Genomic DNA, 24,123 nt, shown 5'->3' with positions numbered 1-24,123 from the left:
AGAATGATGGCTTCTGTTTTTTAATCCACCCTGCAACTCTGTGTCTTTTGACTGATGAGTTTAAGCCATTTACATTTAGAGATAATATTGATATATTGGCATACTTAGGTACTCTTTTAATTTCCTTCTAATAGCATTTTAGTTGGTTGTCCATCCACTTCAAATTAGTCAGAAGTTGTTAGCAAGTAGAGGGTGAGCTAATCATTCCATTCATTTGCACAAACAGAAAATTGACTCTCCTCTTGTATTACTAAGATTATTTAATATGTGAGGCCACGTTGTGATTTTAGTGATAAACAAAATATACTCCCTATCCCACTGAACAAATAACTGAGTTAGAGAATCAATTCATTTATCTAGAAAAGAACAGTTCTCAGTGTGGCAGAAAAGTTTAAAACCTAGTCAAGAGATACATGCTTCTCTCATAGAGGTGATAGAATTTCGGATTCAGAGATAAAGCAAGATATTTCAGAAGGAGTAGAAGTCAATACAGGGAGTCTAGTTTAGAGTATGAATGCTTTGTTATAGTAAGGAATAGAAGGCCACTGAAGGTTTTGAACAGGTCATGATCCAAGCTGTGCTATGGAAAAACTAATTTCTTAATAGTGAGTTAAGGTAGTTTGGAGAAAAGAGACACTGTGGTATAGGGAAACTGATTTAGAATAGCCTTGACAATAAATAATGAGTGCCTAAATTAGAATAGTGGAAGTGGAGTCAGGGAATGAAGTTTCAGAGATACTATAAAGGTGGAACTAACAGAATTTGACTAGCTATGGATGATAGCAAGATAATTGAAGTCAAACACGAGTGAGATTTCATGTATTTGAGAAAATTAGCTAATGCCATTAACTAAATTAGGAAAATGAGTAGTTTTGGAGAGGGGGAGAAGGTGGTTAGGTTTTGAACCTGCCCATACAAGCAGTTCCTGGGTAATTGCTATAGTGTAAGCAGTTGCTTTTGTCACCAACAGACTTGACACTTGAGCCTGCAAGTGAAGAGTACCAAAGGGCATGTGTTTGTGCTTCTGGCTCCAGAACTCTAAGAATAACTGACATTCCAGGGGTTAGAGGGAAACTGGCCTTCTGCAAGTACTTATTCATTTAATAAACCCCCTCTACCTACCAGTCTCTGTAAAAAACAGTGGAGATATAAAAATGAACTAAGACAGAATCCCTATTTTCAAAGCCTTTCTTAGGAGTGGTCATGTTTATAACTGATGAGTAGTTTATATTTTCTATGAAACATTTTATGGATTCTTGGTTCAAATTATCCAACTTTTCTATTTATTCCATCTGTTGCACTTCAAAGTCTTATTCTTACTTTTACTTAATAATTTTCCTACATTGTTTTTGAATTTTGTATATTCCAGGATTATAGCGTCACCTATGGCCACTGTCCAGAAATCACAGTGTACACAAGCTGCTGCTACTTTCCTAGTGCGGCACAACTTCCTTCCTTGTGGGCAGAAAATAAAAAATCTCTTCTTAGCATGTTGGTGGAGGTAAGTCTTTCTCTCTCAGCTAGAAGCAAACTCCCAGCATTTTTCAATAAAAGCCTTTATCTGAGTTTTTCTTAATCTTTTAACAAAATTTTGTATTATTTTATATGTATGTAGAAGGGAGAGTTTGTTCATTATATTGCCCAAATTGATGCTGTAAGTTCCATATCTGGACTCTGTTGTAATATAGGAAATTTAACCCTGTGATATGTTGCAAGTTGTTTCATTTGAGTAGCAAGAGTTACTGGATACAATATACTGTGGTAGAAAAATCATTCAAGGCATTAAAAGATTAGGATTCTAACCCTTCAGGCTTTGACTATATCAGTTTTATTTATATCACTATACTACTGAAGCAGTGAATAATTAGTAAACAAGAAATCTTATAAGAATTTTTCTTGTTTTGTTTATTTGTTGTTTTTATCAGACCTCAGACAAATGTCTCTAGTATATCTGGTAATGACAGATATTTTAAACTTTTTTTTTCAGGTTCACAAGGGAGTTCATGGATTTGTCAAAGACAAGACTGGAAAACCAATCTCTAAAGCAGTCATTGTACTCAATGAAGGTATAAAGGTACACACAAAAGAAGGCGGTTATTTCCACGTGCTGTTAGCCCCTGGTGTCCATAACATCAATGCCATTGCTGATGGCTATCAGCAGCAGCATTCACAGGTGAGAAATGCAAACTGAGGGGTATCATGTAAATTCTTCTTATTAATAGTATTTCCATTTTATTTTGAAACTTTTGCCAGAAAACCTGTAGAGACTAAAAAAATATGTGGCTATCTCTTCAACAAGTTAAGTAACTTGTTATTTCTCTGTTCTTTGGCAACAAAAAATGAAAGTTTTTTTTTTCTTTTATTAACTTTTTATTTTCATACAATGTTGTTCATTTTTGTACAGTATTTGATTTCTTCCCTCAGGTGTAGTGCCCATGAGTCTACTACCAGCATATCACCAGTGAACATCACCACGTTCCCTTATGCTCATCCCACACCTGTTTTGATCCCTCTCTCCTCCTGTAAGCCTCAGCCTTATAGTTGTTACAGGTTTATAGCAACTACAACTTTTGTCTTAACAGAAGGAAATTTTTATAGCTCTTTGTGTACTTGACAATGAATGAATTGGACAATGAATCATCTCCTTTGAAGTTTCTAGTATTTTAGCAGAGATACAGTGTTCCTTAAATAATAAGCTCTTTCATTGTTCTTGTACCTTATCCTTCCAGGTCTTTGTGCATCATGATGCTGCAAGTTCTGTGGTAATAGTCTTTGATACAGATAACCGAATATTTGGTTTACCAAGGGAGCTCGTGGTGACTGTATTAGGTAAAGAAATTTAAATTTTTAGCAAATGAAATTAAAACCAGTCTTCCTAACATTTCAGTTTGAGAAAGCATCACTCCACAATCACCTAAACCTAATCACTTTTCTTTTCTCTCCTTATGTAAGCATGATTTTCCTAAAACACCTTTCCAATAGGTCTTTCATGATTGTACTTAAATGTTACCTATACAGAGCAGCCTTCCCTGAACACCCTAACCAAAATTGTACCCCTGTTGGCCCTCCCTGGTGGTGCAACGGGTAAAGCCCAGGCTACAAGTGAGCCACAACCCCTTCAGTGAGAGTTTGATCCCCGCCTGCCCCATAGCTGACCCACATGGTGCGGCAGACCTCTGCTGACCAGCCTGCTGCTCCCCTCAGCAGTGTACTTTGTCAATCTGCCTGTTCTTCTTCCACTCTGTCTATAGTTAATGTTCTCACTGCACCTGCACCTCTCGCCTTTACCCCAGTTCTGTATGCATAAATAAATAAATATTTAAAATATATATATATATTGAAAAATTGTACCCCATCACTATCTCCATTTCCTTTTTTTCTGTTGTACCACTTATATGTAGTAGTAGTAGTACTTGACATATATTTAATGATTTATTTATCTATTTCTACTCTCTACCACTGAAACATAAGCTCTGAGAGAGTAGAGAGTTTTGCTGCAGGTTCATAACCTAGAACCATAGTTGACTCATTGAAGAGTGGTTAACTGAATTATTTGCTTTTTAATAAGCCCATAAATCTCTTGGGCTTTAACTTACATTAGTTTTCACTTTCCAAAATCCTAAAAGGAGGGAATATTCGTTTTCTCCAGACTTAATGAGTTCTATTACTTGAATTACTGAAAAGTCAGAAGGAAAAGGCTTGTGGTAAAATTTATAAATACTCTACTATATTGCGTATTTTTGACACAAAGAACTCTGCTTTGTTTCTAAGTACAACTTGTAACTTGGGGCAGAATAACCAAGTTTTATTACTGGGTATGTGGAAGGAGATCCTTAATTAACAAAAAGTGGCATATGAGAAACCTAGTCAAATCACAGAACCTGTTATGGAGTGTTTAAAGAGTTATTATTATTTGAAAGATTTATTTTATTTAATTTATTTATGCATACAAGAGCTGGGGTATAGGCCAAGAGGTGAGTGTGTGTGTGTTGGGAGGGTGGGGGCGTTGTGAAAGGATTTACCAAAGACAGAGTGGGGAGCAGAACAGGTAGATTGACTGAGATACCCTACTGAGGAGATCATCAGGTGAGACAGGAGAGATCTTCTGCACTATGTGGGCCATGTACCTGGCCAGGGATTGAACTTGTGCTGTAGTGGCTGTGGATTGCTTCATTGTGCTACACTGTTATTAACACCATTGCACCACCAGGGAGGCCCCCTGTGAACTCAATTTTTAATGTGATTTATTAGTATTATTTTCTGCTATTAAGACGTCTAGTCTGATTACTTTATGTACAGATAACTTAAATAAAAGGAATTTTTGATAGATGAAAATTTATCAGAAAGAAAATAAAAATCATTGATTAAAAAGCACATGGCAGAAAACTAGGCAGAGTTTGATTTTATGTGGTAAAAGAAAATAAATTATACACACACACACACACATATGCATGAAGAAAGAGTTCGAAGAATATACACCAGGTTTTTAAAAATGATCTGTGGGTAACAAATGTAATGATGTAGGGTTTTGGGTTTTAAGGATTTTGCTTATCTGTATTTTTCTAATTTTGCCATACATGTACTGCTTCTGTAACAATAAAAGGTTTTTTTTTTTTAAAGATTTATTTATTTGTGCATACAAAACTGGATTACAGGCCAGAGGTGCAGGGGCGGTGAGAGGCTTCACCAGAGAGAGAGTGGGGAACAGAACAGGCAGATCGATGAAGTACACCGCTGAAGGGAGCAGTGGGAGAGACAGGAGAGGTCTTCCTCGCCATGTGGATCACTTCTGGGCAGTGACCAAACTCATGCTGAAATGGCTTTACCTTCTTAGTGCTGTGCTTTAACCTGCTGTGCCACCAGGGAGGGCCCTAAAAGAGTTGTGTTTTTCTTTGTTTGTTTGTTTGTTTTTTAAGTACATTAGATAAAACTAAAACAAGGGCCTCCCTTGTGGCACAAAGGGTTAAGTGTCAGCATTTTGAAGCTATCCCCAGCCACTGCAGTAGTATTGATCCCAGGCCAGGGAGCTTTCCCACATGGTACAACAGACCTCTCCTGTTTCCACTGCTTCCCTCAGCAGGGTATTTCAGTCTGCCTGTTCTGCTCCCCAATCGGTCTCTGGTAAATCCTCTACTGCTGCCTCCCACACCTCTGGCCTATACTCCAGTTCTTGTATGCATAAGTAAATAAATCTTTTTAAAAAATAAAACTGCGCCCTCTCCCCTCCCTGGTGGCGCAGCGGGTTAAAGCACTGCACTAAGAAGCTAAAGCCACTTCAGCATGACTTCAATCCCCGCCTGCCCCGGAGGTGACCACATGGCGCTGCAGACCTCTCCTGACCCGCCCACTGCTCCCCTTAGCAGTGTACTTCGTTGACCTGCCTGTTCTGCTCCCCACTCTGTCTCTGGTGAATCTTTTCACCCTCGGCATTTCTGGCTTGTACCCCAGTTCTGTATGAATAAATAAATAAATCTTTAAAATTAAACAAACAAACAAAAAAAAAAACTGGGCCCTCCCTGGTGGTGCAGTGGGTTAGTACCAAGCACTGCAAGCTGGCTGCGGCCACTTCAGGGTAAATTGGATCCTCCACCCCAGAGGAGCTTCACTGTGCAGCAGACCTCTCCTGTCTCGCCCACTGCTCCCCTCAGCAGTGTACTTCGTCAATCTGCCTATTCTGCTCTCCTCTGGGACTCTGGTGAATCCTCTCACCTCCCCTGCATCTCTGGCCTGTACCCAAGTTCTGTAGGCATGCATGCATGTATGTGTGTATGCATGCATGCATAAATAAATAATCTTAAAAAATAAATAAATAAAACTAAAACAAGTGAAGGGCACATTATAGAATGTCCCATTGTAAGCAGCTACTTATTTATAGCCTTAAAGTAGAACATCACTCATGGGCTGGCTTTGTTTGGCAGGTGCGACCATGTCAGCATTGATCCTAACAGCTTGCATAATTTGGTGCATCTGCTCAATCAAGTCTAACAGACACAAAGATGGCTTTCATCGACTCAGGCAGCATCATGATGAGTATGAAGATGAAATCCGCATGATGTCAACTGGCTCCAAGAAGTCCCTCTTAAGCCATGAGTTCCAGGATGAAACGGACACTGAAGAGGAAACATTATATTCTAGCAAACATTGAAATACAAACCTTGCATCTCTCCCAGCATACATACCAAGCAAAATTACAGTTCCTTTTGGGAGACACTGCATTAAGAAGAAAGACTATTTTGCTTCTTCAAAGAGCTTTGGGAAGTTAACTTGCTAAATTTGTATTCTCTGTGAATTTGGTGGCAGTTTTGAACTTCCCCTCCTTAAAGTACTCTTACCTTTTCTAAAAAAAAAAAAAAAAAAGACAAAACCAAGATCTGCTTTCTATTTATGCAGCAGAGATGGGACAGCCACTTTATTTTTCTTTTTAATTTAAGATGAGCTGTTTGAAGCTTATGTTAATAACTACATAAAGCCAACTAGTAGATGTTGTATTTTGCACATCAGCTGTTTACTAGTGGCTTTAACTTTTTTTTTTTTCTTCATTTTAAATGGCCAAAAGAATCCAGAAACATTAAGGCAGGGACAGCAGTCAGAATCTGACATAAAGCTTTAAAAACTTGAGGTTTCTTTAACCTACGGAAGAATACTTTTTGCTAGATATTAAGTGCTGGAATTTCTCTTGTAATTCCAGTTTAATGGAGACTGGATTGATTTTTAAACATATAACATTAGGAAATGAATAAATGGGCTTCCACATTTGGCTTTCTACCTGTTCCAAAGCTAGATCAGAACTAATGGGCTGTGCTCTAAGCAGGATTTCACTACCTCTCTTACAAGGTTTAGTAAAGTTCTAAATATCCCCATTTTAAGGGAGAATTTATTGACTTTGTTGTAAAAGATCTAACTGTCCACTCAAATGGAGCTGAGAGGGAGATCTCGCAAAAGCTAAGATTCATGTTGCCTATCTTTTAACTTGGTAAAAACCCACAGGTGCTGCTGCTTTCATCTGTGAAGCACTCGTTTATTCTAGGAATGCCTAATTCTTTACTATTTCCTGCATTTGAACCCTTTCATATGTTGTACACCTATGGTTTTCAGATGATTCAGCAATCTACAAGATCTGAATTCTACTGAATTTTCTGGATGTGTGGATGGAGGAGACATAACTATATTCTTAACCTATAGTTGAACACAATATCTGCACTTCATGCTCCAGCCCAAGCCTACACACTCTGCAATAGCATACTGTTAGTGAAATAGTTTGGCCAATCTTATTCATATAGGCCCTTGCAAGTGACTGGGGTCTTTGTCCTAATGTTTCATTTGGCAGTCTCTTTTTGATAATTCTGTTAAAGGTGCAGTTGTGAAAGTATTTAAATATGGCTCCCTCCACTAAAAAAAGTGCTCTAGACTGCCGCTGGATATTACAATGGCAAGAAAGTCATCTTCACTGCCAGTCCGTTTACTAAAGAGACCTGAAAGATTTGCATTTTATTATGTCTGTCATATAAAACTACTCAATGGAAATGATGCTTTTTTTTTTTTAAGTATAAGTGTTACCAATGAGCTAATGGTTTAATAACCTTTGAATGTTTTAATGGCCAAGTTGCTGCTGAACTTGTACTAAATCAGGGGATCACAAAATTTGCTCTCATGTTTTGTATCCGTTAATGTATCAGTCATCCCATAGCCTTCATGGAAAGTGATCTAACACCCATGTAGGTCATTCAACCAAATTTTGTGAGGAATGCACCCAAAATGGCTTTAACAAAAGAGATTTGGCTTAGCAGGAATAATGAGGTCATGACATTTGCTAATGAACATCTGTGATAAATTTGGGTGGTTCAAGGTTAAGCTAGTCTGGTACTAATAGTTATCAAGAACTTTAAATTTTGAGCTACCCTGCTTTCACCCCACCACATAAATAGACTAGTTTGTGGGGTACTAAGACTTAATAAAATAGGCATGATTTAATTTCTAATGATACTTTACACTTTCTTTAGGGAGGTGATGAGGTGGTATTGTTCTTTTCAGCTTTATTTTTAAGAGTGCAAAACCAGAAAGCCAACAAGGGGCCTTTGTGTAGCTGACCCTGCCTGGGACATTGCAGGTAGAAATGAAACAAAGTTGATGTGACAGCCTTTACTAGTCTTCACTAGAAGATGCCTTTCAGTTCATTTCTCTGTTCGATTAACATGTCTTTAACTGTACACCATCACCGCTAGAGGCCATGCCTTTTAAGCATGTATCGATATAATATTTTATAAACATATAACCCTCTTAGTAATTTGTCCTGCAAGGATACCAAATTCTCCTATGAATCTTGAATCTTTAATGAATTTCTAAATAATGCATTGTGCTGGTAAACAAGGCCTTCTCAGCCTGTGTTACCTATTAACATGAATGTACAGGATCATGACTACTGTGTTCTTAGCCCTGCTTTGTCTTCAGTTTGTGGATCTAATCTAACATTAGACCACATTAACTGCTTAAGGCATTGAAGCCATATGGGAAATGCATTTCTTCAGTGTTTTTTCCTAGAGACTTTCCATTTCCTTAGCGTCATGGAGACAAGTAAATATCACAGTATTAAGAAATTTGCCCAAATCTGAGTTGTGCCTTTCTTTATTCACAAGGCATGCTTTTTGTCCTGGTGATCAGTTTGTAAGCCTCTTCCCTCCCAGCTCCTTCATAAAAGCAAAATGATTGAATAATAGGTAATTTTCAAGTGTTTGCCTGTGTATATGTTTTTGAGTGATTATGCAGTTCAGGAAGATGAATTCAAGTTAATTTCACAAGGAAAGATCCTTTGGTTTTCATGCTGAACACTTGGGTAGTGACTGAGATCCCATCCAATTGAGGAATTCTCGCAATTCTCATTGGGGGGAATTTGCTTTGGGACTTCATCATCCTCTAAAAAGGAACCATGATATATATATATTTGACCCAGTGTGACTGATTGATTAATCTTTGGTAACTTTCACTTGAATGGGATTTGCTGAATTAATGAATGTTGAGCTTAAAATTAATTATGAGTTGATAATAAATAAAAGGTAGTTCTTAAGCCTGAATTTATTGTGTTTCTGAGCTAACACTCAGTAACTATGACCTGCTCCTCCATTTCCATTTATTCTCAGAGGTAAACATTCTTCTTGTCACCAGTGATGCACTTGTGCCAGGTTTTGTCCCTGCATATTAAAAGCTTTTTGGCTATGAATTCTGTAATAGTGCCCTATGTAACAATTCTCTGGTGGAATTGTTTGTAGATTAGCAACTTTATTGTTATTACAAAAGATTCCACAATATTAGATGATCAATGATTTTTATCTAGCAACTGTTTGGTAATTTTGGGTTTTTGATTTATTTTAATTAAAGATTTTAGTTTTATGATTAAGACCCCTGATTATATCAGATTGAACTAGAGTTCATGAAGAAAGTATCTCCCAGCACCCATTTCTCATATTTTAGCAATAATTAATATTCCACTTGACTTTCAGATTATTGTCCTAGTTGATTTTGATTTGACAGCATATATTATGAAATCTGACAGTAACCTGCCACTTGAGACAACAGGATATAAATTATGTAAATATGTATGATTCTGAATTTTATAAATGGCATAATATAAGTGTACTAGCTACATTCTATGCTGGCCATACTGCAGATTTCCTGGAGATATGATGTAATGGTATTTTTTTATGCTCAGATTAAAAATCATCTTCTCATCTCTCCATGTCTTCAGTATGATTATCCCCAGCTCCAGAACAATCTATAGCTATTATATGAGGTGCCCAACACTCTCATTTCAAGTGCTTCAGTCTTTGGTTTATTTCATGCACTGTGCCTTCAAAATGAAATTTTTAAAAGGGACTTTAATGAAGTTGAATAGTAGTTTCAAAAAGTCAATGTGTAATTTATGTGAAATCTAACTGTAATGAGGTCCTTTCTGTTTTTTATATGTAAACAGATCTACTAATCCTGTATAAAAGTTATTTTATGATGTTTGTCTTTCTTTGTGTTTTGTCTCATAACCTTTTTTCAAAAGCAATAGACCAGAGAAATTTTTTTGTTCCAATTGTAAGGTTATGTATTTCGTTTTCTACTTCTAGTAGAGGAAAAACTGCAGTAGACTAGGAAAACTAGTGTCATCTGTAGAGTGTTTTTGTCTTCATTAATTGACTCAAAAGCTGTTTCTGAAATAATCACATCACATAGGAGACAGTTCTCTTTTCTGTTTGTAGCTCAGCTGGATTGCTGTATGTCCATTCATTGCACAGTGAATACCACATAGCTAGTCATTGAAATGTTTATAAACCCATTTCACACTTGTTAAAAATTTTGTCCGTTTCCCAAAGAACCCAGTTTGAAGTGTTCTGGCACTTTTAGGCATAATGGTGGTGAATTCAGTATCTCCTTTTCACTTAGCAATAACTTGTTGATAATGCTGTTCTAATATGGATTGGGAAAGCAGAATTATGGAACATGGGCTCTGCTGGCATGAACTCGAGAGTCCAGACCAGAGAAATATAAATAGGAATAAGCTGTAATTCTGTAGTGACTGAATCCTCTACCAAAACAAACAAAAAAATATATTATTACCATGGAGATCCAGCATGGACTTTGGAGTTGGACTGTGACTGGTTCTTGACTCTGCCACTTGCTCCCTATGTAACCATAGGAATTCCTATGTAACTATGTACACATTTCTTAACAGTCCCTGAGTCTCAATTTCTCTATCAGTTATAGAGTAATATATGATGGGATCGTGGTGGGCAATAAATGACATCATGTTAGCGAAAGGCCCATTATAATAATTGAGTGAGTTGAATGCCTGTGCTAACCAGCATCATTTGCCTTCATTTTGTGTTTTCTGCTCCATTTGAAAATTACTGTATCAAAAATATAAACAGACTTGTTACAGGTGGTCCTTTTTAATTTAGAAGAAATTCCTAGACATAAATACTAAAAATTATAAAAGTTTCCATCATGTGGTTCCATAAATTTTGTATAGCATGGCAGTAAAGTTTTAAACTAAAGCACCCCCACCCCCGTCCTCTCCCTTGAGTGCATAGAAAGAAACTGCAAAATAGCTGAATTAAACTCAGCCTTCCCAGTAGTTTTTTTTGTGCCTGCCTTGGGGAGTCAACTGAGGCTGAGACATAACTGTAGCCTTTCCCACAGGGGACAAATAGGTCACAGATTTTGGAAAAACAGCACAAATGCAATTCTACCACCACTACCCCTGCCCCAAGCAACCTGTGCCAAAAGTGCTGATAACTACAATGAATTCAGTCTGCCCAGTGGGGTTTTTTTGTACCCATCTTGGGGAATCAATGGAAGCATAAGCTTGAAACTGGTGGGATTTCTGGGACCCATTTTGGTGGACAATAGGAGAATGCAGGTCTTCTGGATGTGTTGCTCATAGCCTGCACTACCTGGGGCAACTGGACAGGCTTGGAAAAGTCAGGGAAGTCACCCAACCTTCTCCACTTGGAGACCTCTGGGCCTAGAGGATGTAATTAGAAACTACAAATAACTACATTGAACACAGCAAGCTAACAATGGTCATCCTAGTTGCTGGTGGCCAGCGTGGGAGTCAGTAGAGGTACCCACCTCTTGGGCTTCCCCTGAAGTTCTTGCTACTGCTGAAGAGTACAGAATGTTCTGAAAAGAACCAACCATGAGGGAGGGGCCACTGCTGTGTAGAACCCTTACAGTTGTTGACTGGGGCATACACCACACTGGAGAAGAGATCTGGCACTGCAATGGATAAGGGGGTGGGGGGTGGCAAAGAGTTGGCACCTAAGGCAAAAGGCCATTTTAAAAAGCAAGAAAAATCCCAAATAAATACTACAACACCTAAGGAAGCATAAATAAGACTCAAAGTTAATGGAAGGTAACAATAAAAATTACAGTGAAAATAAGTAAACTCAAAAAACCACACAAAATAAAGACTATACAAAAATATCAGTAAAAGAATCAAAGAATTGGTTCTTTGAGAAAGTAAACAAAATAAAAAAAATTTCTAGTTAGTCTAACAAAGAAAAGAGGAAACATTAATAAACAGAAATGAAAGAGAAGTTACCACAGAAAAATATCACCAAATACCAATAAAAAATGAGAATCTTAGGGAAATGGAAAAATTTCTAAATCAACATAATCTAACTAATCCAGAAAGAAGTGGATGAGTTGAAAAAATTAATCTCAAACATGGAAATTGAAACAGCAATAAAAAAAATATTCCCGAAACCAAAAGCTCAGGACTCGACAGTTTTATAAATGAATTTTATCAAACCTTGAAAGAAAAACTAAGGTGTTGCTTGCTCAAATTGTTTTTAAAAATAGAAGAGGGGGCCCCCCCTGGTGGCACAACAGGTTAAGGCGCTGTCAGCAGCCTCCCCATTATGAATTCAATACCCAGCCCTGGAGTTGATCCAGGAGTTGATCCACATGGCGCAGCAGACCTCTCCTGATCAGCCTACTGCTCCCTTCAGCATTAGCCATCAGGGAGGGCCGACTAACATTCTTAATGAACATAAGGGCAAAAATCCTCAGCAAAATTAATTCAACACAAATAGCATGATCAAGCAGGATTTATCTCAGGGACACAAAGTTGGTTTAATATTTGTAAATCAATCAATAAAATAAATCATGTCAATAAAAAGTAAATGTCATAGTAATAGATGAAGAGAAAGTATTTGATAAGATTCAGCAGTTTTAGGACCCTTCCTGGTGGTGCCGCAGGTTAAAGCACAGCACTGGGAGGAAGACATCCCTGTCAGAGAAATCAAGGACAGAACAGCAGAAATTACCCAACAGAAAACTGACTGATGAATAACATTATCGGAACCTCAGAGGTATATGGAAGTAAAACCAATAAAAGACCATTCATGTCATCCATGTCCCAAAGAAGAGGAGAACGAGAATGGTGTGAGAAAAGTACTCTAAGAAATAATGGCTGAAATTTTCCCAAATTTGATAATAGACAATCTTCAAACGTAAGAAGCTGAGTAAATCCCAAGTAGAATAAAATCAAAGAAATCTACACTGACATCAAAATCAAGCTTCAGAAAACAAAAAGATTTGAAAGCAGTGAGAGAAAATATACCTTAATTATAGTGGAAAGCCACTATAAGTTTCTCACCAGAAACAGAAGTTTCCAGAAGGAATTAGCACATTTTTAAGCACTGAAAAAAAAAACCTAGCAATAATATCTTTCAGGTACAAATGGGGAACCAAGACCTTCTCAGATGAAGAAAAACTAATAGATTTTGTCTCTGGTTGATCAACTATTTTTAAAAATGGCCAAAGAAATCTTTGAATTAGAAAGAAAAAAGACAACAGGTATCTTGGAACATGAGGAAGGAAGAAAAAAAAAGGAAAGATTATAAATTATGGGTAAATACAATAGACTTTCCTTCTTTCAAATTCTGTAAATTATGTTGGACAGTCGAGGCACAAATCATAAAATGATATGATATGGTTCTCAATGGATGTGGATGAAATAATAAAATCAACTATAAACGGGAGAGGGTAGAAGGACTTTATATGAGGCAAGACTTTTACACTTCAGTAGAACTAGTGGTGCCGACACAAATAGATTGTGATAACTGGTGTATCTGTAAAAGTGGGCTTGGATAGTCGGTTTTAACAGGTTGAGGAGTGAAGATGAGAATATATGGAAGCAGTTAGTATACACTCTCTAGATTTAGGGTTGGAAAGGAAAGGGTTGGGACTGTCATTACCAAAGACAGTGGGGGGAAAGTGAACAGTGGAGAACACAGAAGCTAGAGAGAGTGGGCACATGGTACGCAGGCGAGGTAGAGGACAGGTGGATGTTGGGAGGAATAGAGTTCTCTGACTCTAAGAAGGGATAAACATACACATTGGAGAGAAGTCAGCGCCTTAAGAGTTGAGGTCACTGTTCGGCAGGTGAGTAGGAAAAGAAAAAGGAGAAAGTTGTCGGGTCCTTGGAGGATAGCCGAATTGCGTCTGAGGTTGACTTTCTTCTCAGGCAATTCGGCGCCTGCTAAGACGAGGGGTAGGCGGAGCTGAGGGTAACGAAACAGGAAAGCCTGAAATGATAAGACACTTCGGAAGTTTTAGGTGCTAAAAATGCGGTTTTCGAAGCAGCTACCATGAAAGTGGTAAAGCAACGCGCTAACCGCCAGGTGGCGGTGTTTGTGGAAGTCTACATATCCCATAGGTCCTGGCGCCAAGGCGGAAGAAGGCGCGGAGGTGACTCTCTGGCTCGCGCCACCTCTACTGTCCAACCCCGACTGACGTTGGACAACAAAGATGGCGGCAGGAACCAGCAATTACTGGGAAGGTGAGGACGGGGCCTCCGGGTGGGTCTAGCAGAGGGGCTGAGTGAGGACAGGTCTTGGTGGGTGACAGCAGTGGAAAGAGTTTGGCCCTGGTGCGGCCGAGTGGAGGGGCGGGGCCTGTCTAGTGGGAGCTTGGGGGCTGAGGAGACGGGATGGTCTGGGCCGGGGGGCTGACCCAGAGCAGCGGGACCTGGAGCAGGGATTGGGCAGAGAGGGTTGAACTGGGACGCTGAGTGAGAGGAGTCTGAGTTGCTGGAGGAGAACTCGGTTCATGTGGTAGCGAAACTCGGACGAAGAGGTTTGAAGTAGCTTTGAGAGGAAACGAGTGTTGACCGAAAAACTCCCGAACCCAGAAGACTGGAGAAGTCAGCGCCTTAAGAGCTGAGGTCACTGTTGGACAGTTGAGTAGGAAAAGGAAAAGGAGGAACTTGTCTGTCCGGTCCTTTGAGGAAAGTCGTGTGTGCAGAGTGTCTTTTGCCGGGTCCCCTTCGCAGCTTCAGACTTGTAGGATTGGGTATCGAGTCGCGTTTGAAAGTAGAGGAAATAACTTTTACTTTGTTCTCTGGAGATCCATTAATTCTTGAATATGTGACCTGTTACAAAGAGGGCTCACATAAACCATGATCAACAAACATTAGGAAAACTCACGTTTTTCTTTAAATTCTGTTTGCTTTACTGCTACATAGAAATTTCTTTCTGAGTCCCCTTTTCCTTTTAACCTATTTCCTATTGCTACCACTCTAGAAAACCACCACAAATAGCATTTAATCTAAGAAACTTAATTCCAAGTTCATCCATAATTGTCAGTCATATTTGCAAAATGCTTTCATTTGACGTTTTCTATTAGAGAAGACAGTAACTAGTTATAGAGAAGCATGCTTGTAGTTAAAACTTGTATTCAGGTGCCTATTTGAAATGTGTGTAGTAGTATTAAAAATTTGTTGGAGTGGTTTACTGATATCTTTAATGCTAGTCATTAGGCTATGCTTTTTTGAAGCACCGTGGAGTAATTATGGTAGCTTATAATTAACAACCGGCTCTCTGTTCCAGGTGCTTTGAACAGAATAGTTATGGCTTAAAACAAAAAACAAAAAACCTCCTAACTTAAGGTAGGGGTTTTAAATACAGAAAGCTGAGGTTCATAGGTTAAGTGGATTGCCAAGAAATCTTAGACTGAATTGAGAGTCTCTGGGCAAATATACTTTACTATATTACTTTGCTTACTGTTTCTGGTTGATGAGAAGTATATTGAAATAATGTTTTGTGTTCTTTATTCTGGGAAGATGAGATTCTTACACCATTCCTTCCTCTTTTATTTGGGCTTCACCTCGTGATGAGGTAGAGTACTCAAATCTAGATTTGGATTTCAAATTCACATTCAACCACTTGAATGCCAAACTATTATATCAGTTTTTCTGCTTGCATGTTTGTGTCAGTTATTTTAAGACTTGTATCTGTCTTATTTAATTTGACTTTATTAGTATAGGTTATCAAAAGAATTTTTTTAAATCTTTGTCAGTGACTATTTTTTCTTTACTGCAAGTCATTCTGCAAGTAAGAAAAAAGTTCATAAAGCTAGCTTATAAATTGATACAATATTGTTCATAAAACACTTCCTTTATGATTCATGCTCTTTTCACTTTTCCTCTGAATTAGGAAATATTAGTTATTGCTGTAGAAATAATTTTGGGGATATTAAGACATTCCCTGTCAAGCTGACTTTTCGGTAAAGCTGAAATTTTGCATCTTCCACTTCTCCCTTTCTTATCTTGAAGTTTAAATAAATGACAAAGTATTTTTGTGACAAGTCTTTGGTTCCCTGCTTTTAACACTTTTCTTTACAGGAACCAGATCAATATATGAGTATTTGCTTAGCTTTCTTCAGAATAACTGATTTTCATGTCTACTGATGGATTTTTGTATGTGTCTAATTGTTTCCTTTCATAATTTTGTTAAAGATCTCAGGAAACAAGCTCGACAACTAGAAAATGAACTTGACCTGAAACTAGTTTCCTTTAGTAAACTATGTACAAGTTACAGCCATAACAGTGCCCGAGATGGAAGACGCGACAGGTATAGGTACTACCAGATTCTATCTTTTATGTCTTAAAGTATATAGTGACTATAAGTTATTAAAATTAAACTAAAATATTTAACTCTGTAACTTGGTAATCTGGGGAATTTCTGGTGTTTCTTTGGTAAATGATTTTATTTTTTAGTGATTTGTAAAAATTCTCAGTACTTGAGACATAAATTCATAATACTTTGTCCTTAGGCAAAGATTATGACAGTGTTGAAAGGAAAAGCTGAGGCTTAAGAATGAGTATGTATCAGAAATAAGATTCTCTCCAGCCAGTTTAAGAAAATGTGGTTGATTTGCCCACATCATATTTCTTATACTTAGTTGATAAATAGATCTAATGAAGAGCATATATACTACTTTCTGGTGTTTTAGAAGGAATCTATTGAGGTGTGTATATCCTCACTATTAATCCAAGCTATTTTAATTTTGATTCTTTTTGGAAAATCTGTGTATTACTGTTCAAATATGTGAAAAATTAGTTCTTACCTCTGAATTTTGTGATCACTTTTTTCAAAAGTATTAGGAAGTATGTTAGAAAAGTATAAAGAATTACGTACCATCATGTGCCTGTTTCCTACACAAGAAATAAAAATTAAGAAATATTCTCCCTCCCCACCATCTCGATATATTTTTACATTTGTGTCCTTTACTAACAACTGGTAGTATCCTTCTATAGTTATTTTACAACTTCCTTTTTTGTTTGACATTATCTTTGAGATTGTACTCATTTGCTCCGTTTAGTATTACATTGTGTAACTTATCACTATTTTTTAGATGGATTTTGTTATTAATATTTGATAATTAACAGTCATTTCAATGGCTGACATGATGTTCATCATGTGTCAGATTCTGCTGTAAGAGCTTTAGAAAAAGACTTTGGGAACATCTTTATGGATAAAAATGTTTATGTATATCTAACAGTGATGTACTGATTTAGTCTCTATTTTACATGCCTTTTTTGAGAATGGGTGAATATTTTTTAAGTAACAAAAAAAAATAACAAAAACTAAGATTTAAATCCAGGTATTTCTATCTCCAGAGCCCTCACACTGTAGCCGAGGTTTTGATTCTGTTTTTAATAAGTGCACATTACCAAGTAATTAAAATTAAAGATAGCAGGACCATACATGTTGACTCTGAAACCTAAAAGTGTACTACTGGAATGTCACATAGTTTTGATTATAGTGCATTGCTTTGGGCTCACCTTTATTTAGTAGGTAAAGAGAAAGAGGAATGTTCTTTTCTATGAGTAAACTTATTTTATCTTTGGAAAGCATTTTTCTTGAATTATGATCTCCTGTTTGGTTATACCAATGAATACCAATTTTAAAACCCTTATTTGATTACAGGATTCTTTTTTAGTGTTCTCTGTTCTTTGTGAACTGTATGCTGTTGTTCCTCCTCTAAAGGAAACATCTTGAAGACAGTTTTTAAAGAAATTCAACAAATTGGGATTAACTTTGTAGAATTACTTCAGCCCAACTCCTTTGATTAGGAAGTTTAAGGCCACATGTAGTTTAAAGTGTTCTATTTATTGTATAGATTGAAAGTACATCATAATGATACATTCAGGAGTAACCAAAATTTTTCTTCCAGGACTAATGTTTTACTTTCTGTATTTTGAAAACTTTATGGTCTATGAATAACCACACATCTATAAATTGAATTAAATTTAAATGAGTCTTAGTGTTGTGGATGATGAAATTTTTACCATTTGCCTTGTCTCAGGAACTCCACTGAGAATAGTAAATGTAGAGATTACCTCATTATTCATCATTAATCTGGGTGGTATGCATGTGTGTGTGTGAATAGATATAGGCAGTTTTCTTCTTCATGGAGCCTATATTCATTGATCCATTGTTTTTGATTGTTTTCATATATCTTGTAGGGGAGGACTAGGCACCTTCTAAGAGATAACTATAATACCTTGGGTTAGCTCTGACACATAATAAGAAACTAGATGTTTTTGATATGTTTTAAGATGGGTAAGTTAAATGTTTTGAGAAGAAACAAAAATTTAGACCTAGTTAAGAATCTTAAAATAGGGGCCCTCACTGGTGGTGCAAGGGGTTAAAATGCAGCACTATAAAGCTATCTGCTGGTTGTGCTGGCTGTACAAGTTCATCCCTAACCAGAGAGCTGACCCACATGGCGCAGCAGACCTTTCCTGCCTCGCCCTTTGTTCCCCTCAGGAGAGTATTTCAGTCACTCTCCCTGTTCTGCTTGCCACTCTGTCTCTGGTGAATCCTTTCACACACACAGATCCCCACACCTCTGCTCTGTACCCTAGATGTTGTGTACATAAATAAATAAATCTTTTTTAAAAAATAGCTTTAAATAGCCTTCATAAAACTTACTGGCTATATCACAGCTTGTTACTACTGCTGTATATGAAGAGGGGAAATAATAGCTATTTAGAAGTTACTACTAGGTAAGGAAAGTAGTACTAGATACTTTTTGATGTTAAACCAACAACAAATTTGTTTTCATTCACCACATCTGAGTACTCTCACTGGCCATGACAAAGTCTTCAGTAAGATTGAAGAGCATAGTTATTGCCTGTGTTTTATGTATGTTAAGTCTAAGATCTCTATTGACATGCTATACATACCACTTGGAGACATAATGACTAGTGGTTTTTCAGAGGAGGCAAAGGAAACTTTCAGAATTTGAATCTGTCAAGCATGCTTCACCTGTAAAAAAATTAAGATAATTGACTGATCAGATTTTAAAAGCTATTTCAGCATATATTTGCAAAACAAAACAAACAATTCATAACGTAAGTGGAAATGTGGAGTTGATACTAAAACTGCCTGTTAGACATTGCTGTCTATATTAGACAATTCTGTTTCCTGATTTTTAAATTACTAGTTATCCTGCCTGTAGATCATTTAAATCTGACTTTTATTTCTTCTTGGTAAGAGACAAGGAAAGAAGAGAGCACTTAAGGCCTAAGGAACCATAATCATTTTGGGGTAAACATATGTGAATTCAAGTATATATCCAAATATATTTTATATTTTATGGCACCTCCTTTATACTGTAATACTTAGTTCTGCAGCTTCATTTCACATAATTTGTTCCCTTAGATTGAACATTTAATTGGGCACTGCCATTGCGTTTTTAGTTACTTTCATTTGGGAAATAGTAAGCAAACATTTATAATTTCTTTACATTATTAACATTGAAGGTATTAAAGTTTGGGGAAATTTTATATTTACATACATACATACATACATACATCCATACATACATCCACACATCCATCCATCCATCCATCCATCCATCCATCCATACATACATACATACATACATACATACATACTTTTTTTTTAAGATTTATTTATGCATACAAGAACTTGGATATAGGCCCATGCAGGGTTGGCAGGGTGTGAGGGAGGGGGTTTGTGAAAGGGTACGCCAGAGACAGAGTGGGGAGCAGAACAGGTGGACTAACTGAAATACACTGCTGAGGGGAGCAGAGGGCAAATGGGAGAGGTCTGCTGCGCCATGAGGGTCAGCTCCCTGGCTGGGGATAGAACTCAGTCTGCAGTGGCTTCCTAAAGCTTCGTAGTGCTGAAGTTTAACCTTTTGCACCACCAGAGAGGCCCTCAATTATATTTTAAACTGAATTTAATATTTAGGGCATATATGCTTTATAGGAAAACTATAAAAATTAAAACATCTTAAGAAAAAGTATCTCAAGGTTCCATTTGACCTCTCTAAGGATAATCATCTTATTATTTTAAATATGTTTTAAAGGGTTAGATTTAAGAATTGATTCTCTCTCCTTGAATTTCTCTTTAGCTCGGACACTACACCCCTTTTAAATGGTTCAAGCCAAGACAGAATGTTTGAGACAATGGCAATTGAGATTGAACAACTTTTGGCAAGGGTGAGTGCTTGCTGTTAAATAATTTTGCTAATTGTATACTTGTTAGATATGGCACTAGACTGTGTTAATGCAGACGTGTTTGTTGAAGACATCCTTTCATTCAAGATGTTTGCTCTCTAGACTAGGCCACTTGAATTGCTAACAGTCATTCCCATGACCTATGGGTGTTATCTTTGCTTTTGTGGATAAAATGGGAGAAACATTGAATCTTTGGCTACTGCCTTGTTTTTCTTCTGTCAGCTAAAAGGGTATACAGGCAGATAATTAGCTTTTATCTTTTTTTAGTCCTTTCTACAACATTTTATTGGTTTGCTTTTTTTTTTAATCTCTTTAGCTAACTGGAGTGAATGATAAAATGGCAGAATATACAAACAATGCCGGTGTTCCTTCTTTGAATGCAGCCCTGATGCATACATTACAGCGACATAGAGACATATTACAGGTATTAGAGATTTTTATTACTATAGTTTGTTTGCTTTTTAAATTCCTGAGCAAATGCTTAAGAGAATGAAGGGGAAACTCTGCTAAGAGGATAATTACCTTGCTAAAGAAATGTGTTTTCTTTTTTGTCCTTGGTTTTGCAAGATTCTGAATTTGTCTTGCTTTTGCCTGGTAAAATTGAATATACTCAATTATTCACTAGGTAAATATACATATACTGTGGGAAGTCTAGCTTGCTAGGCTACCATTGTGAAAAAGCTAATGATCATACATAGGTGGTAATGTTAGTAGAATGGTAATAATATGGTGATAAAGTATACAATTTCATCAGGCCTTGAAGATAATGTAGAAGTGGGGAATAAGTTTACTATATTGCTTGAAAAAATATACAAATAAAGTGAAATAAAGTCTAACGGATTTATATTTATATTAAAAATACAGTAATACAAATAGGAAGGCAAACATTTGTAATATTAAAAATTTAGTGTCCATTTCTAATTTTTAAATTCTTGTTAAAAATATGAGTAAAAGGGCCCTCCCTGGTGGCGCAGCGGGTTAAAGCACAGCACTGAGAATCTAAAGCCGCTTCCGCATGAGTTCGATTCCCGCCTGCCCCGGAGGTGACCACATGGCGTGGCAGACCTCTCCTGACCCGCCCGCTGCTCCCCTCAGCAGTGTACTTCGTCGATCTGCCTGTTCTGCTCCCCACTCTGTCTCTGGTGGAGCCTCTCGCCGCCCCTGAGCTTCTGGCCTGTACCCCAGTTCTGTATGCACAAATAAATAAATCTAAAAAAAAAAAATATGAGTAAAAGACTATTCCCAGTGCACTAAAAATTAGTGTCACACTTAATAAAATGCTAAAAGCATTCCCATTGAAGAAAAAAAACACAAAACAAAGATACCCACATGTTTAATATTACTTTAGCACTTTTTGGTGGTACAAGAGTAGAAAGAAATGATGTAAATATTGGAAAGGAAGAGGCAAAATTTGTGTTATGTGGCAGTGATAAGATTATATATAAATTTGAAAATGTATTAGAAACAAACTCACTAATATGATAGATTAATATATAAATGTATATAGTTTTCCTACATATAAGCAATAACCTATTAGATAATATTATGGTGGAAAATATAAATTTATAAAATCCTTGTGTATAAATTTATTAAGAATGTTAGACAACTCCAGTGCAGAAAGTCAGCCACACAGCGGCTCAGTTTAAACCCAGGATTAACCAGTTTGAAGTTGGAGGAGGAGGTCCATGTCCACAGGCAGGGACAGAAAGCCCTTTTTTCTGAAAATATGCCCTTAAGAGAAATCATTGTTCATTTAACAAGTAGTTGTCAATAGGAATCCCAACAGGGAAGATCATGGGGATACCCTCTTGGTCTCCCAGGATATTTCCCTACAAACAAGTAAGTAGGTGAAGATTAGGTGTAAGGTAGCAACTTCTCTTTTTAGCAGCTTGTCACATAAATGATAGTATTATTAGTCAAGGCAATGAAATACTTTCCCAACTTACTATCCAAGATAGGAGCTGACTTAGGCCTAAAGAGGGAGGTGTTTCTTTGGAGATTTCACTCAGCTCTAGAAGAGTAGTCTATTTACCTCCAGCTATTAGGGGGTATCCCTGAAATAATCCCCCTATCAAGATGTCCTTATGGAGGTGGGACCAGTTTCCTTCCAGGCCAGACCAGATCACCCTTGAGTTTCTTGTCCACCAGGAAATTGTACATGTGGGGGATACCAAAAAATATGCCATGGAGCCTTCATATCATTCAAATGTGAGAAGCATCTTCACATGTTTTGGTATTTCAGTTAGAAGCCCATTAGAGCAGACACAGTAAAGAGAGGATATTTATTTGTGCCTAGTGTCGCAAAGGGTTCTTCCAGTCATCTGCCTCACAGAGTTCATGAAGGAGAGAAACCTTTTGTGTGATGTATATATGGAAATTCCTTCTGCCACAAAACCAACATTCAGGCTCAAAAGAGAATCCACATGAGAGAGGAACCCTACTTGCATCCCTCTGCTAGAGAAGCTTGAACTGGTGATCCACTTAACCATAAATTGTCTTCAAAAAGATTTTCCTACACACACTTAGCTACAGCCCCAATCTAATGAACATAAATATGTAAGCATGTATATATTTCCATAGTAGTTTTATATTTAGCACACACTATAATTTTCTGTTACATTTTCCATTTATTATCTTACTCCACTAAATCTAAGTTTAAGGAAGGCATGTATTTCTTGGTTCAATTTTTTAAAGTATCTTAGGTGCCCAATAAATATAACTTTAATAAATGAAACAAAAATTTACTAAGTTGTATGGAATTTACATGTTTTAAGTTTCCTTACCTAGAAACATAAAAAAGATTTAAGTGGAGGAAAGAATTAAACCTTTTGAATGAGGAAACTTCTCTAAATTAACCTGAGTGCCATCCTAATGGAAATTGCAGGAGTTTTTGTTTCATTAAAAAAACAACAAAACAAAACAGGGCACAGCATGGTAAAGTGCAGCACTATGAAGCTATCAGTAGCCACTGTAGTGTGAGTTTGATTCTTTGCCAGCAGGGTCATCCACATGGTGTGGCAGACCTCTTCTGATCTGCCCACTGCTTCCCACAGCAGTGTATTTCAGTCAGTCTGCCTGTTCTGCTTCCCACTCTGTCTCATTGCGTGGCTAAAGAAAGGTTGCCACCTTGTTCTTAATCTTCACCTACTTATCTTGTTTGTAGGGAAGTATCCTGGGAGACCAAGAGGGTATCCCCATGGTCTTCCCTGTTGGGATTCCTATTGACAACTTTTTGTTAGATAAACAGTGATTTCCATGCAATGAGACAGAGTGCGAAGCAGAACAGACAATGATTCCCATGCACCTCACCTCTTGCCTGTACCCCAGTTCTTTCATTCATAAGTAATAAATCTTTAAAAAAAAAAAAATTGAGGGAGGTGCTACCCTGGAGGCCTAGGGGTTAAGCCTCAGCACTATCACTGCAATGACCTGAGTTCAATCCCTTGTCAGGGAGCCAACCCACATATGGCACAATAGATCTTTCGTATCTTGCCCACTTCTCCCCTCATTAGTGCATTTTAGTAAATCTACCTGTTCTACTCCCCATTCTCTGTCTCTGGTGAATCCTCTCGCCCCCTACACCTCTGGCCTACATCCTATTTCTGCGCCAAAAAAAAAAAAAAAGGGCAAATAACGCAGAAACGCATTTGGAACTGTAGACATATAAGAATGAGCAAAAAAAATGTGAAAATGAAGACAAATATTAAAGCCTTTTAAGAAACTAAGAGTAATTAATGTAGCTTGATTCTAGAGAAAAAGAAGACTAATAGAACAAAATCAAGTTCATATATATGTCCAAATAC

General features: G+C 37.2%; 2 protein-coding genes across 3 annotated transcripts in view; both read left to right on the top strand.

Moving 5' to 3' along the window:
• The window catches only part of CPD (carboxypeptidase D), a 58,335-nt gene extending 50,549 nt beyond the window's left edge, over positions 1 to 7,786 (top strand). The window contains exons 18-21 of the mRNA XM_004684818.1: positions 1,370 to 1,501; positions 1,988 to 2,173; positions 2,730 to 2,829; positions 5,919 to 7,786. Of these exons, the coding sequence (XP_004684875.1) occupies positions 1,370 to 1,501; positions 1,988 to 2,173; positions 2,730 to 2,829; positions 5,919 to 6,145 (645 nt within the window). The 3' untranslated portion in view covers positions 6,146 to 7,786. The remainder of the gene's footprint in view (positions 1 to 1,369; positions 1,502 to 1,987; positions 2,174 to 2,729; positions 2,830 to 5,918) is intronic.
• Positions 7,787 to 14,271: 6,485 nt separating this feature from the next.
• The window catches only part of GOSR1 (golgi SNAP receptor complex member 1), a 37,547-nt gene continuing 27,695 nt past the window's right edge, over positions 14,272 to 24,123 (top strand). Inside the window, exons 1-4 of one of the 2 annotated variants that reach the window (XM_004684816.2) lie at positions 14,272 to 14,326; positions 16,283 to 16,403; positions 20,215 to 20,302; positions 20,637 to 20,744. In XM_004684816.2, coding sequence (XP_004684873.1) covers positions 14,296 to 14,326; positions 16,283 to 16,403; positions 20,215 to 20,302; positions 20,637 to 20,744 — 348 coding nt within the window. In that variant the 5' untranslated portion in view covers positions 14,272 to 14,295. The remainder of the gene's footprint in view (positions 14,327 to 16,282; positions 16,404 to 20,214; positions 20,303 to 20,636; positions 20,745 to 24,123) is intronic. The other variant, XM_004684817.2, reaches the window with a different exon arrangement.

The sequence above is a fragment of the Condylura cristata genome, unplaced genomic scaffold (assembly GCF_000260355.1).
Source record: "Condylura cristata isolate star-nosed mole 26May11 unplaced genomic scaffold, ConCri1.0 scaffold00017, whole genome shotgun sequence".
NCBI classification, from domain to species: Eukaryota; Metazoa; Chordata; class Mammalia; order Eulipotyphla; family Talpidae; genus Condylura; species Condylura cristata.
Note: the sequence above shows the minus strand (reverse complement) of the source record. Positions and strands in the feature narration are given on the sequence as shown.